The 15,157-nt window shown below is 35.9% G+C and overlaps 1 protein-coding gene across 2 annotated transcripts; it reads right to left on the reverse strand.

Annotated features, from left to right (window-relative positions):
- Positions 1-516: 516 nt before the first annotated feature.
- Positions 517-10,751, reverse strand: sparcl1 (SPARC-like 1). Of its 2 annotated transcripts, none has more exons than XM_038272392.1 (11): positions 10,616-10,751; positions 9,734-9,789; positions 9,549-9,614; positions 6,577-7,494; positions 5,807-5,915; positions 3,813-3,934; positions 3,623-3,743; positions 3,391-3,527; positions 1,900-2,048; positions 1,312-1,460; positions 517-1,114 (listed from the first exon to the last, which is right to left on the reverse strand). In XM_038272392.1, the coding sequence occupies exons 2-11, from the start codon at positions 9,785-9,787 to the stop codon at positions 1,086-1,088; spliced, it is 1,854 nt and encodes a 617-aa protein (XP_038128320.1). In that variant the 5' UTR covers positions 9,788-9,789; positions 10,616-10,751; the 3' UTR covers positions 517-1,085. The 2 variants fall into 2 exon arrangements, with proteins under 2 accessions (XP_038128320.1, XP_038128319.1); XM_038272391.1 differs by having other exon boundaries at positions 10,612-10,751.
- Positions 10,752-15,157: the final 4,406 nt, after the last annotated feature.

The following is a 15,157-nucleotide window of genomic DNA, read 5'->3' on the forward strand; positions in this document are numbered from 1 at the left end:
GTCCTGCTTATATAGAGAGACGCAGATCCAGAGGTCAGGCAGAGACGTCCAATCAAAATCCACTGATTTATCTGGAAAACAACAACACACTGCTATCACCATGACTAAGGCTTCTTCTTTCGGTTTGCTGCCTTACAGAGAACCATTATTTAGGTTTTAAGGGTGAAACCAATACCACGGATGAGTGACTTGCATTTTTTAGACCTATTGTTGCTGAAGTTAGTGTAATGTAGTCACACAGAAGGCTAAGAAAAATGCTTAACTTACCTACCTAAATTGAACTTTCCGTCCTTAATTTCTCAAAAATCGGTTCAGTTTTCTTAACATAAGACTCAACGTTTTTGATTTAGCTGTACAGATTACATTTAAACCCAAATAAGGAGTTTTTACCAGCTAATAGCTTACATTAGATTCATAGCGAGATAAAACCTGGAATAAATAAGTGGGTTTGGTTTGGGTTTAAAAATGGGACCAAGTAGACAACTGTTTTTGACAAAATTACAAAAGATTTTGATAAATTGAAGGCAGCATTTTATTTTGTTATTGGGGTGAATAACATTTGAATTTAAGCATCACAGAACAAATTCCTTTTTTTAATCTTTTTTTTTGCCTTTAATAAAAAAAAATAACATAAAAACACAAGACATTTACAACATTTACTAACAGGTTAAATGACACAGTTATACATTAACAGCAGTATTATAGCATAAAAGTTTTATATTACACTAACTCTTTATCATTTTAATGATAAATTGTACTTTAACTTAATCTACTTAACTAAATGCTTATTTTTAACCCAGCATAGCATACTGTACAATGTCTCCTCTGCCCGTAAGAAAACTTTGCCCCTGTGTGCAATGCAATGGAAAAACAGTTTCTGGATACAACACTAGTTTAATTGAGTATTGAATTCCCTAATTAAATGATCAAACTACTCCTGGTTAGTTTTAAATGCAATGACAAAATAACCCTGACATAGGAAAACAGCAGATACTCCAAAAGGCTTGCTTTCAGGTGATGTATGGAAGATTTCTCTTGTTTAGGTTCCCAAAAGTTTTGCTGGTATTTGAGTTTGGAGATGACATTCAGAAAAGCAGGTTCAAATCCACATCCTCTGTGGAGAAAGAATGATAAAGAAATTGTTTGCAACAAAACCGCATTTTTTAAATGGAATTGAAAGTTGAACTTTCAGCTATGAAACATTTTTTTTTATATGTTCTCTGTAGCCGTTTACATCCTGTTGATTCAGTCTGAAATAATTATATGAGCTCAGAGTAAATTATTTAGTTTAATCAATAATATTAGTCTCACCATCTTTGATACCAAAGCAGGAAGTCCATTCTTTGAAGGTAACTTGTTTATCCTTATCAGCGTCACACTCCTGGAAGAACAGAGAGGTGCAGTGCTCCATTGGTACCAGAGGGACCCTGAGTGGAGCCAGCTCTGAGTGGGACAGGATCCTGCACAAACCGAGCAGAAGGTGGTCTTTTTTTCACTTTGGTCAAATATAGTTTATATAATAATCAAAGTTTTTTTTATGCAGTATGAGAGTAAAAACACTACTATTATGAATGGTACAGGTGCAGTGTATCTCAAAAGTGTTTCTTGATATAAAGAAGCAAAGAAGTAAAACTTGCTTTGATAGGCAAAAGTTAGAGTACTTTCCTAACTTCTGCCATGAGAAAAACCGCCATAGTAATATAGTAATTTACTAATTTGAATTCAACCACTTTATATCAGCCTAAAATACAATTAATAATAATCTGTGCTGATTGGTTATTATTAATGAGTATGGAGAAACAAATACTGTAGAGTTCAGACTTGAATTTAATGTAGAAATTTTCCAATTAACTACCAAATCTTTTTCCTTTTTAATTAGTTGTCTTAATGAAAATGTACCTGTCAGAAGGATGCTGGTCTAGCTGAGCAAACTGCCAGTGCACTGGATAGATGTACATGTTGTAGTTCTTTTCAAAGTCCTGAGCAAGGAGCTCAACCGAGTGATTTCCAGCATGAAGACGCCTGTCATTCTCAAAGATTTTTTTCACCTACAAAAAAAAAAATCTGAACTGTTACAAATAAACACCGAATCTGTTATTATCTTTTGCTGATGATAACTGATTAGATGTCAGTTACAAGGTCTATAAAAAAGGACATTATGAATAAATTCATGCATGCATGGGAGCTGGAATCTTCCTGCCAACAATATAATACACTGTAAATAAACGAACTGCGGTTTTGAAATGTAGAATAGAATAGAAATCCCTTTATTGTCCCACAATGGGGAAATTATGGCGTCTACAGCAGCAAGAAGATTATAGAAAAAATGGTCACACAAATGTGGACCTTAGAAAAATGTATACGAATAACATAATAGTGAAGAGTTAAAAGATACTGTAAACAATAAAATACTGTAATCTAAAGACAGTGTTTTAACAATATAAGACTGTACATCTGGAGAATAAATAACCAATATACAGAATATAATATAATATAATATAATATAATATAATATAATATAATATAATATAATATAATAGAATAGAATAGAATAGAATAGAATAGAATAGAATAGAATAGAATAGAATAGAATAGAATAGAATAGAATAGAATAGAATAGAATAGAATAGAATAGAATAAAATAGAATAGAATAGAATAGAATAAAATAGAATAGAACAGAACAGAATTTATCTCACAATGGAGAAATTAACTTTTGGCATTGGCTCTCATAAACAAACAGAATTTGCAAAACTGAGGAAGAGGTGCATGGATTATATACAGTGCATTAAGATTTAACAGTGGATTGTAAAAACTAAAGAAGGAGATATTTGAGGTGACCTATATGTACAGTATCATATGTACAGGTAAAGTGTGGTTTCTTGTTTGTTAAATAGTATGAGTTATTGCATTGTTATTACATCTGGTTATAGTGCAATAGCATTGTAAAGTCTGCTGGTACATGCCATGTATAATTTTTATATTGTATAAGGTTGATACCAAAGGAGCTGCTCAGCTCCTCTACAGTCTGGTGCAGAGGGTGAAAGGTGTTTTCCATGATGGATGTAAGCTTGGACAGCACCCTCCTCTGGGCCACTTCCTCAACCGACTCCAGAGGGAAGCCCAGGATAGGAATTTAATGGTGCAATATGGTTACTGAGGTCTCTGATTCAAGCTATAACTAGATTCAAAATGTTGTCAAAGGCACATATTCCCCAGTTGTGAGGGTGTGGGGGGGTTACATCACATGTAACACATGTAAACTCAAACTGTGTTGAATTGATCCTGTAACAAACTGAAATCGGATTAACCAATTTGTCTAAAATGGATATAGTTTTCTCTAAAAGAGAAAAGCAGCTTGCATGCCATTAGAGTAAATTTCAGGGTCTTACTCTGAAACGCTGTTTTGGTGTGAGAAAGCCTGGAGACATGGCATCATGTTCGTAGAGTTGCAGGAGCACATTTTTCAGCCAATCCCTCATTCTTAGAGGAAACTGGACAAGTTCATTCTTCACACAAGGAGGTATTACTGAGAGAGATGGACAAACAATGCCGGTACAACAGAGAGTCACAGATGTTTTCTCAAGAATTTTTTTCTTCAACTAATACCTGCCGGGTTCTTACATTTGCATGGGCCACTGTAGTCCAGGTGAAGCTTCTGGCCTCTCTTTGTGCCCTCAAACTTGCATTTAGTAGCAAAAAGCTCACATGACGTTTCATAAGTTTTGTTATCTGTCCCGCAAACCTGATCATAAAACAAAAACGTTAAAGTTAATATCTCAAGTTAAAAAGGTAAAATAAAGCGCATACTTACATGTTCAAATTCATTTATGCTGGGACGGCACTCTGATGGTTCTTGACACACACACCCAGGTTTACCATCTGCATCAAGTTTACATGTTTTTCCACGCTTGCAGCGATAATTGTCACATGGCTCTAGAGGAAGGAAGAAAAAAAACTCTTTATTCATCTTAAATCAGAATGACAACAAAATGGCCACTTCTTGTGGAAACCAGTGAGCAGTTACCATTCTGCATCATCTTCTACATCCCTCTATCATTAGAGCTGGTACAGTGATTTAATTCAGTCTGATCTGCCTCATTCACTACTTAAGCCTGCAAAGCTGTGTTTTGGTAGTGGCTGTAAAGCAATGTTGTTGCTATTCATGTGGAAGTTGGACCAAAGTGGTCCAGTCAGCAGATTCTCCTGTGAGATTGTTGGGATAGGGCATTAGTTCCTGGATGGTGAGCACTAATGCTCCGAGACCGTTGAGGACATTTTAGTCCAAAGGACAAACAGTGATTTTGCTCTTAATCTTATCCTGAATCCTAATGTATTGTAGCTGATAAATTTCAATTTTCGGGTAATTTAAATATGTTTAAACACAGAATTTGAAGTATACAATTCCATTTAAATATAATTGATTTTAGCAAGGTCATCCATGTTTTAAATATTTAAAAAAAAAACTCCTTCTTTTCCCCCCTATATTCTCTTACATTTATGTCTTTAAAGGTAAAAATATAAATCATTGTTCCATAAATAAATACCAGGAATGAAATAATATAGCTAATATAGCCTTATCATTTTGGTTTAAAAGCTTTAAACATTATATTTAAGACAGGAACAGAACAAATGCAGTGTTTAAGTAAAATCAGCTATTTAAAGAAAGAAGCATAAATGCCAATTTTTTTGTGGCTTTTTTTACATTAATTTCATGTTTCAGGCTTTCAAATCACATAATAAAAAAAAAAAGTAAATTAACTTAAAAAATAGGCAGCAAAATTATAAAACTTCTTGACATTTTAACGTGATGGATCACATAAGCTTAGAGAACAGAAGAAGCACCCAGCAGCACTTTTTTGGAGATATTTAATAACAAAGTAAGTCAAAATATATATTTTTATTTATAACAAAAAAGTCTTGTGTTGTGCAAAGCCTATCCTAGCTTGTAGCTGTGAAACAGAGGGTTTACTAACTCCACTGCAAATCCTGTACTATAAAATATCACACCAACCATATTTTCTAATAAAAAAAGTTTAGGAGATTTATTCATCATATGTCCAATCTTTTTTTATTTGATGTGCTAAATGTTTACTCTCATGTTTACATTTAGATCAACTAATTTACTGAAAGGTTTGTTTTTCAGGCTATTTTTGCTGCAACTACAGCATTCACGAATTACAAACAATGTTTCTGTAAATGTAAGTGCAAACTTCTTTCCTCCCCAAACATATTCCACCAAACTAAAGGACTGTAAAATGGGTCCCAGATAGGATTTTTGTTGCACTGGAAAAATTATGTAGAAGTGTTTTTACCCTTAATTTGACTGGGTAAATGAGATAGTTTGCCAATGCAATGAGTACTTTTACTCGTAAATTAAGATAATTAGATAACATGCACTTGAAATAAGACAATGCAATAGTTTAAATATAGTGAAATAGTGTAAATTGTCTTGTTCCTTTGGTGAAATGTCCCACTTTCTACCTCAATTGAAGAAAATGTAGGTTTTATTTTTATTCATTTATTTATTTATTTATTTTGGAGAGTGGGTGACAAATTGCAATCAATAAAACTGTTTATATCATTCTGATGCAGAACCAGAACCAAAAGTCTGACCCATATGGGGCTTAGATGTATTGTGTAATTGGTCTCAACCAAGAAGCCAATTATGAGCAAAGGGCTCATTTAGCACATGGTCTGAGTCAAACGCCTATGATGCTGACACATAGCTCCCAAGTTATGTCTCATCATCATATCAGCTTTATTATATTTCTTTTTATAACAAACAATCAAATCTTAAACACAAACCTGGCATAGTTCCTGAGAGATGTATGTCCCCACTAAAAGAGGACCTGGAGCTGGGATACAAATCTACTGCAGCTCTGATCTGTACTGGATTCACCCCCACCAAAGGACCCTAGTTACACATGATTTAAAAAAAAAAAAACAATTAACAAAGAAACTATAATCCTACTGACAGTGTGTTGCAGTGAAAATGTCATTTTGGCACTTTTGATGACAATTTAACAACCTAATTCTTTGGGTGCAGAGTCATAAGATCACTCCACCTTTTCTTGTTTTGTATCATGTTAAGGCAATGAACTCCTTTGTCTTTTAAACTGTTAATATTATGAGGATAGCAGGTATTTATATAAGTGCCTCCTGTAGCAAAAATTGCTGCAGACATTTTTGCATAGGAGGTTGCCCCTTATTTCCAAATGTGCCTTACACTGAGGGCAGAGACATAAAACCGTTTGCATATTATGATTTGCACCTGCTTTGTAGATAAGCTCTAAACATGCTAACAAATTTGCATGTGTTTTAATAAATGCAAACCAATTAAAGGCCCGGCCAATTAAAGACCAGGCCCTTGGTGAAGTAGATTTTAGTTCCAATGTAACAAGATATTATCTGCTCTTCCTTCAAATGGTGGGCTGAGTTTTAACTGTATAAATTTGGGGTCAAAAAGTACTGTTTGAGTTGAATAAAGATATAAAACTTTATTTTCCATTGTTGCTTACTGAACAGAAAAACATAGATGAGCTACCTAAAGGGCAATAAATGAACAAATACTTTACCCATGTTCCTGTCCGTTTCCTCTTTGGTTTGTGGACTACTGTCTCAGTGCTGCTGCCCTCAGACCCCTGATGGTCGAGTTGACCCTGATGTTGTTCAAGATGTGTTTCATTCCTCTGTGGAGAGTGCTTCCTTGCTCTCTTGTTTTTCTTCTGCTTCTTTGTCTTTTTCTTAATGAAAGCTCCACTCTCATTCTTACCTCTCTCTTCTTCATTTTCAGACCATTGTGAACCAGATTTAAGCCCTGGGCTGCTCTGAAATTCTTGATGGTCCAGCATTACCTCTGGTTTATTATTATTCCCAGGCTGATTTTCTTTTGAACTGGTGGCTAAATCATGATCATTATTAGTCTCTTCCTCCTTGTCCCCTATCTTAAGGGACTGCACATCTGGAGGAGACTCTTGATTTTCAGTTGATGGCTTGAGATCTTTTGATTCCACCTGAGCAGGTATCAAGATTCCACTATCAGCAGCATAATCGAGATCAGCTGGAAGTTCGGATTCTGTGCTGCTCTCTGTTTCCTCCAGAAATCCCACCTGACCATCATGCTCAGTCAGTTTGGTTGCAGACTTTCCCACACTCTTTTTTTCTGGATTCAAACCCCCATGTGGCTTCTTTTCATCATTTAAGGTCACCTCACTCTCAGTGACTGCCGTTTTCATGTTATTATCCTCTCCTTCTCTTTCTTCTGTTACTTTATCTTCTTCTGCTTCCTTCTTCAGAAGGTCTGTCAGTTCTTCTTCACTTAACAAAATTGCAGGGCTTTTTTGGCTTTTCTCTGTAATATCTTTATCTGCTTTTTTGGCATTAGTGTTATCCTCAGAACTGGTTTCCTCATCTTCCTGGACATGGCTGCTTGTCTCAAATGTGATCATAGTGGGAGAGACCTGAGGCATGCTGGCTTCCAATTTGAAAATGTCCTTTCCGAGGAGAGAATGGAAACATTTGGTTTACAGTCGTTATCAAAGGTATTCGTTATGTTTAAACCTTTATCATACGTTGTAATGTTAAAGCTTCTAACTTGTGAAAATTAAGGAAGAGGATAGACAGGTTAGAGATAGAAACATGGAGAGTGTTTAAAGCATCACCTATCCATTATCTGAAAATGGAAATAGTGTCGGACAACTGCAAGCCTTCCAAGATAAGCTGTCCAGCTAAAGTTTGTCAAGAGCTTTGTCAAGAGAAGCCAAAATAAGACCCATATTGATTCGAGACTCTAGAGCATTGATTACTAAAGTTGGGCTCTTAACACCACAATAAACCAGTGGTTTATTTTTCAGATCAAATACAGATATTAAACTAGACAATAAATATTTATTTTATAGTACTTACATTTATAAAAGCATTGCTAAAAAAATGGACAGTACAAATACTTTTGCTGTTGATGATGTTTGTAATATTATTATGCCAGTGGTTAATTGATGATGTATAAATATTTGGATACTCAACCAATAGTTTGGGTCGACTGTATTACCATTTTTTGGGGTCATAACGTAAAAACATTTCGAAACCTCTGCTCTAGAGGCACTACAGAAGTAGGAAAATGTGTTACCATGAGCAAAAGACCTGTTAAAGAATGGCTTCTATCACATGAGAATAAAACTAAACCTTTTGGTCAACAAAGAAATCTGAATATTAAGCAGCTTACAAAAGTATCTATGTCCCTTAAACTTTTCTGCACTTTGTCTCATATACATTTTATTACAATCCAATATGAAGCTAACAGAAAGTGGAATATAATCATAAAGCAGACATAAATTCATATATAATTTAAAATGTATTTGACAAATAAAACCCAAAACGCATTGTGTGCAAAAGAATCTGCAAGTGCAACCGATTGCCATCAAAAGTTGTCCAATGATATCTAATGTATCTAAATCTAAATAGAGTCAACCTGTAATCTAATCTCAGCACAAACAAATTAAAATATTGGGGAGCAAATAGCATCATGAATTCAGAGGATGACACCAGACAAGTTAGGGATAAAGTTGTGGAGAAGTTAAAAGCATATTTATGTTTTAGAATGAACTAGTCAAAGTCCGGATCTAAACCAAAACAAGAATCTGTGGTAATATCTAAAAACTGCTGTTCATAGGTGTGGTGGCCTGGTGGTTAGGGCATTGCACTTGGATCTCAGAGGTTCTGAGTTCAAGCCCCAATCCCACAGACCCCAGCTCTGGGTCCCTAAGCAGGATCCTTAACCCCCACACTGCTCCCCAGGCACCGCACAATGGCAGCCCCCTGCTCCCCAAAGAAGGGATGGGTTAAATGCAGAGAGTAGAATTTCATTGCTTTGTACTTATGACAGTGTAATGACAATAAAGTTGAATTCTATTCTAATCTGATTGAACTTGCGCTGTTTTGCTAAAATGAATTGGCAAACAATTCTGTCACAAGATTACAAAGCTGGTAGAGACAGACCCTCAAAGAACTACCACTGTACTTGCAGAAAAGGTTGTTCCACAAATATCTTTGCACAATGCTCTTTTCAGTATTTTATTTGTTTAAAAAGGGAAATGTATAATTTCAGTTGTACTCTACAATTGTATACCTCTTTTTGTTGGCCTGTCACATACAATTTAAATGTTTATGTTTGTGGTTGTAATATGACAAAATGTAGACAAGATTTGGAAGCCCCCAGTATTGTAGAATACTTTAAAACATGTTGGTGGCAGTCGCATCATGCAGTAGGAATTATTTTTCTTAAACATGACCAGAGAGTGCACCTAGTTAAAGTAGAAAAAGGCTGGAAAAGAGGTCAGAGCTCCATTTTCCTAAAGAACAGAAACATTATATAGTCAGAGATGTTAGGTGGGAGAGTAAGCATGTGGGACAGAAAATGCAAACATTTTAAAGTTGGTGTTTGTTGAGTGAGGGAATCTGCTCAAATTTAGGTGCCATAAATGCTTTTAAAGGGCAAATGTTGAAATATCTTGGTCAAAAGTTGGTGCTTGTTTTATATGAAATAATTTACCTTTTCTTTGGCTGGGTGTGAGGTCTTCTGTATCCCATGATGTTTACCATGTGATTTGCCTTCAACCTGATCAAAGAAGGAATAATGATCATATACCATCCAGCTATATGGATTAAATATTTATGTTATAGCATTTGAATGAGTTTGATTTGTTAAAGGGAAGGATGTTATACATTACTACTCACAGATGGAGCAAACATTGCACCTAGTAAGAAAATTAGTATCCAGCAGGCCTTCATTTCTGAAACATTGCAAGAATAGGGAAGATTCAGTGATGGAGAAATGGTAAAACCACAGCAAAACTGCATTTTTATGAATCCCAGAATTTAGCTTTTTTTTCTCCCAGACTAAAATGGAATGGTGAATCTGTATAAAGCTCGGTACTTTTAGGAAAAACTAAATTTTGCTTGCTTTCATTATTGTCAAGGTTTTCGGGACAAGTAGATTGGCCTTTCTCTCAAAAGTCACATTCAGGGATAAAGCAAACCCCAGAAGTCACCAGACTGAAAAAAGTTGACTCAATCCGCAAAATTAGTTCCGGGACAGAAACAATAGAGACCTCCGTGGATCTGCACAGTGGAATTAATGCTCTATGGTTCTCTGAAATAAGCCTGGCATGAAGGAAAGCAGGGCTGCTCATCTGAAAATGACTCAAATGTAAAAGTGGAAAACTTCTCATTTTAATTTCATTGTGATTGAAGCACTGAAAGAAGAAATGTTAGATAAAAATATACCCTATGTTAATTCAATAGAATTATAATTTTCTGATAAACTATTCAAATTAAAATATGTCATAATTCTTTGTGAAATACTTCATGTAGCACTTATGATTCCTGTACCATCTACAACATAATGGAAAATTACAATATAGATATAACATCATTTGCATCCTTGTGTACAAAAGCAATTTCAAAAGAAATTAAGCAAAGCAAAGTAACATTTTTAAAGAGCCAGTAGGCACTGGAAAGACCATTCACCAGCTGAAGATCTTGTGTTTTTAACACATTTTCTTACACACAGGTTAAACAGAAGAAAAGGTATAAAAACACTAGTATCGTTTTACCTGCCTCTGGGTGTAACAAGACAAATATGAGAGTCCTGCAAAAACACCAGAACGTGCTAATGTTGACCCGATGAAGATTCAATGCTCCCCTCACTGCCCATGCAAGCTGTAATAAACCAACACAATGGAGTATTTCAGGTTCTGGGTTCCTACTGATTGGGGAGGGTCTTTTGCCTCACAGAGGATATTACAGGGTTTTTTTGTTTGTTTGTTTTTTCATTCAATTTCAGATATGTTGGCCACTTTTAAAATGGAAATCATTCTCTCCAGAACAGAACTTTATAATAAATATCTGTATATATCACCTGTAACATACAGGTACAGTAAATAACTAAAACACATTTTGTTTTGGACTAAATTTAAACATGTGATTAAATGTTTACTGCCTTAGACCGATTTTACTGCCTCCGAAAACTGTTCATATTTTGTCTCACTACAAATTAAAACACTGATTTATTTCTATGTATCATCCGTAGATAATGACTATCTCATCAAACATTGGACACGGGGAAGGATATATCCTAGAACGGCTGCCAGTCAATCATATTACAACAAATAATAACAAAACCATGCACCATTTACTCCTACTTATGGAAATTTAGAGTAACCAATTAACTTATATTTTTGGACCATGGGAATGAACCCACATATACACAATGAGTGCCTACAAACTCCATACATATCGTTCTGTGTGCGTATAGTCTTTTTTTGGCTTGCTTCTACATTCCTGAGAACATTCCCTGTATTTGATTTCAGTTTTATTTATATTTGAAATCTTTTTTATTGCACTTAAATTTACTACTGATTTTCTTGTGTCACCTGTTTTTATTGAGGACCTTTCACAACAAAATTTCTCATGAATATAAATTGTAAATGTGAAGCTGAATGGCAGTATAGTCTGTCAAAGTCTCAGGCTGTAATTAATAAACAGGACCATTTGTTGAAAGGCAAAGGTGCTTTAACTCCACAATAGGGCAGCCTATAAAAGTTGCAGTACTTGTTTTAATTCATCAATGATATGTTGTTAATTAGAACTGTATAAACAACATTTCTGGGAGAGATCTATTTAGAGAAGCAGTCCATGGTGAATCTGAGGCAGCTTCAGAGATCTTCAGCTCAGGTGGAAAATGTGTTGACAAAATAACCATTAGTCACACATTGTTCAAGTTTGTCCCTCAGGGAAAAACAACAACAAGATTGTCGTTGTTGAAAGAGTCCCTTTTAAAGTTCAGTTGATGCGTGAAATGTTCTGGTCCGATGTGGTATGTAGGAAGGAATACTCAGAAAGCACAACACTATACTCAACCCCCTTATTAACACACAGGGTGCTTTACATCTGCAGGTAAGGCTACACAGGGTTGGATGAGAAGATGTTAGGAGCTAAAACCAGGATCACTGAATAGGCTACAAAAGTGTGGGACGGAGCTTCATCTTGCAGTAGGACAAAGAGAAAAATACATATAACAAAGCTAAGGTGACATAGTTTAGGTCAAAACACCATTTTGTGTGCTTTGGAAAAGATCAGTACCAGAGCTGCAGAGTTTTAAGGCAAGGCTTTAAAACAGGATGTTCCTGCAAACTCACTATTTATCTTTAGTGTCTAAATGTAGGATTTGGTTGCCAAACCCCAAAACTGAAATTGTCTGCATGGGTCTCAATGACATGTGCCTCAGTTTTTCAAAACATTTTTATGTAAACCTGAAAAAAAAATGTACAATCCTTCCACTAGACAATTCTGTGCTAAAGTCTGTTGTTTGGTAACATATAACCCCAAATAGAATACATTCAGAGCAAGGGCGCAGATAGCGTGTACGTCAGGGGTGTTCTGACGTACACAGATTCGAATGACCCTCAATCCGTCCCCCCCACTTTTATTAAAAAAAAAAAAAAAAAAACATACGGCGAAACTCACAGAAAAGCAAAAAGCTTTTTCTAATTTACTGCTTTGCAACAACAACATAAAACAGTCAGATCATAGACAGGCAATCGTTTTGTTTAACTGCAGGCTGCCTGCGTCGTAGAGATTCTAATCTAAAAGTTGTCTCTGGCGTTTACGTCTCGAGCCTGGTTTCCATGGTTACTCAGACAGACAGTAGTGGCGGGACAGTTCCCAATTCCGGAGTCCGGACATCAACATGAGGCCAGCCAAACCGAAAAAAAAGAAAACAATTGCATCCTTTTTTCGAAAAGCACCAACTGTAAGTAAACTGTTCATCATATCACTTTGCATTTTCTTGGTTGTCTGTTCGATGTCGCCGTGGAAAAAAGAGTAGAGACGGTCAGTGAGAATAGCGTGAAGAGAGGTGCCAATGTTATAAGGCGGGAGGCAGGGGGAATCGACTGGCATTTATTTATTTATAATTAAATCGACTGTTCCGACTTTTTCTGGAGTTGTTGGGGGTCTTTCAGAAATGTGTAGGCTACAGTAGGCTACTTGAATCCGTATTTATGCCAAGCCAAATGGTTTAGGTTGTTACAGGTTGAATCATGAGAAAAACGAACTTCAAAGCTAGACAAATTCCACTACACAGGGGCGGATTTAGGAAATTTGGGGCCCTAGGCAAAGACAGGCATGGGGCCCTCTGAATTGAGAAGACAACATATAGAACAGACCCATTATACAGATACAGAAATTTTAATAGAATAGAAATTTGAGGATGTCATGTATCTTCAAGTTTGTCTATGTCACTGTAACTCGGAGGAAAGAATCTCTCTCTCATATATATATATATATATGTGTGTGTGTGTATATATATATATATATATATATATATATATATATATATATATATATATATATATATATATATATATATATATATATATATGTGTGTGTGTGTGTGTATATATATATATATATATATATATATATATATATATATATATATATATGTGTTTGTGTGTGTGTGTGTGTGTATATATAAATAAATAAAAGGTGCATGTCACAGGAAAGACTAGTGATGTTACAAATATGACAATTGCTTAAACTACAGAACAGTAAATTATTTAATATATAATTAACGTGGCCCTTAACATCCCCAGCTGTACACAATAACACACATTAAAGCAATGTTAATACAAAGCTGTAAAGTAGAGTGAGACGTTGATAATAACTTCCTTATGTTTTTTGAATGTATAAATTTAATTATAAAGGACTAAAACACCTAAAACTTATGGGTGATTTTACAACATTTAAAAGCCTGAGATTTTACTGAAACTGGGGCTACTGGGGCTCACTGGCCTTAGATGTAATGAGCGAACTGGAAGTGCTGAATACATCGCTCCAAAAAAGCACCCAGACATTGGAGGGCATGGTCTCTGCAGTCTCAGTTGTCCAAGAGAGATTACGGGACAAAAAAAACCAGCCCACTTTGAGGCAGTCTTTAAGGAAGCAGTGGATATGGCTGAGAAGCTGTCTCTAGAGCCCATTGCTCTATCTCGAACACATAGGCCCCCAAAGAGATATTCTGGGCCAGCACCTGCACACAATCCAGAATCTGCTGTGGAGTACCACAGAGTGGAGTTCTACAGAGTCCTTGACAAAGTAGACACACAACTTTCTTCATTTGAGGCCATTTATTGAAAAGCCATGAAAAGTACTTATTTACAAATTTGTTTTTGTATATATGTAGGCTTTGCTGTTCGTGTTTCTGTGTGTTTACAGCCTGCACTTAAAGTCAGTCCATGTTTAAATAAAACCTTTTTTTTTTTCACACGTCATGTGGCATGTTTGGTGTGTACTTGGTACCAATACATGTTATTTTCTTGCAATGATGGGCAATTAAGACTGATGGGTTGTCATAGCTGAGTAATAGCCAGTAATAGGGCTCGGGATCCACGTTGCATTGTGGGACGTCGCAGCCATACTGACTGCTACGCAAACGTAAGCATAGCTCTGACACAACGTTGTTGTTGAAAGAAGAGACAGAAGTAGAGAGAAAAAAGATGTTAAAATCCCGAAAAGGATCTGGAATTTACCGGGACACATTAAATAGAGAAGCCAGGGACCGGTATGGTGACAAAATCAGCATTGTTAATCATTTGGATCCATATAAAGTTCCAAACAATGAGTGGAGCACCGATGAGTGAGCGCCTATACTTCAAAACAGTTCCCAAACTACAAGTCCTTGGAGTCTCATGTGCAGTTCATGAATGGATGGGTTCAGGAGCTGCAGATCATAAAGCCAGCAAACAGTGCGGACACAGTAATCCGTACGAAGGTAAGCTGTGATCAGACGGGCTCTGGAACCTGCTAGTTTAGCAACTGCTAACCGCTAGTGCTAACAACCACTCACGCATGTAATGCACTTTTAACTAGCTGCTATGTGTTTCAAAGATGTAGTTAGTAACGTTAACTGCCAACCCTCCGGGTTTCTCACGTATTTGAGCATTTTCCCGCTGCCGTTTTTATTATTTTCCCGTAAAAGATCCCAACTTTGAAGGAAAGAAACAAAGTAGGCTATAAAATAAAACCGTGCATCTTTAACTTACCAGAATGAAAATGCAGGGAACACACTCTCAATGACATTGGAATACTGTGGAAAGT

The sequence above is a fragment of the Cyprinodon tularosa genome, unplaced genomic scaffold, assembly GCF_016077235.1.
Source record: "Cyprinodon tularosa strain WSP-4 unplaced genomic scaffold, ASM1607723v1 ctg829, whole genome shotgun sequence".
In the NCBI taxonomy this organism is placed as follows: domain Eukaryota; kingdom Metazoa; phylum Chordata; class Actinopteri; order Cyprinodontiformes; family Cyprinodontidae; genus Cyprinodon; species Cyprinodon tularosa.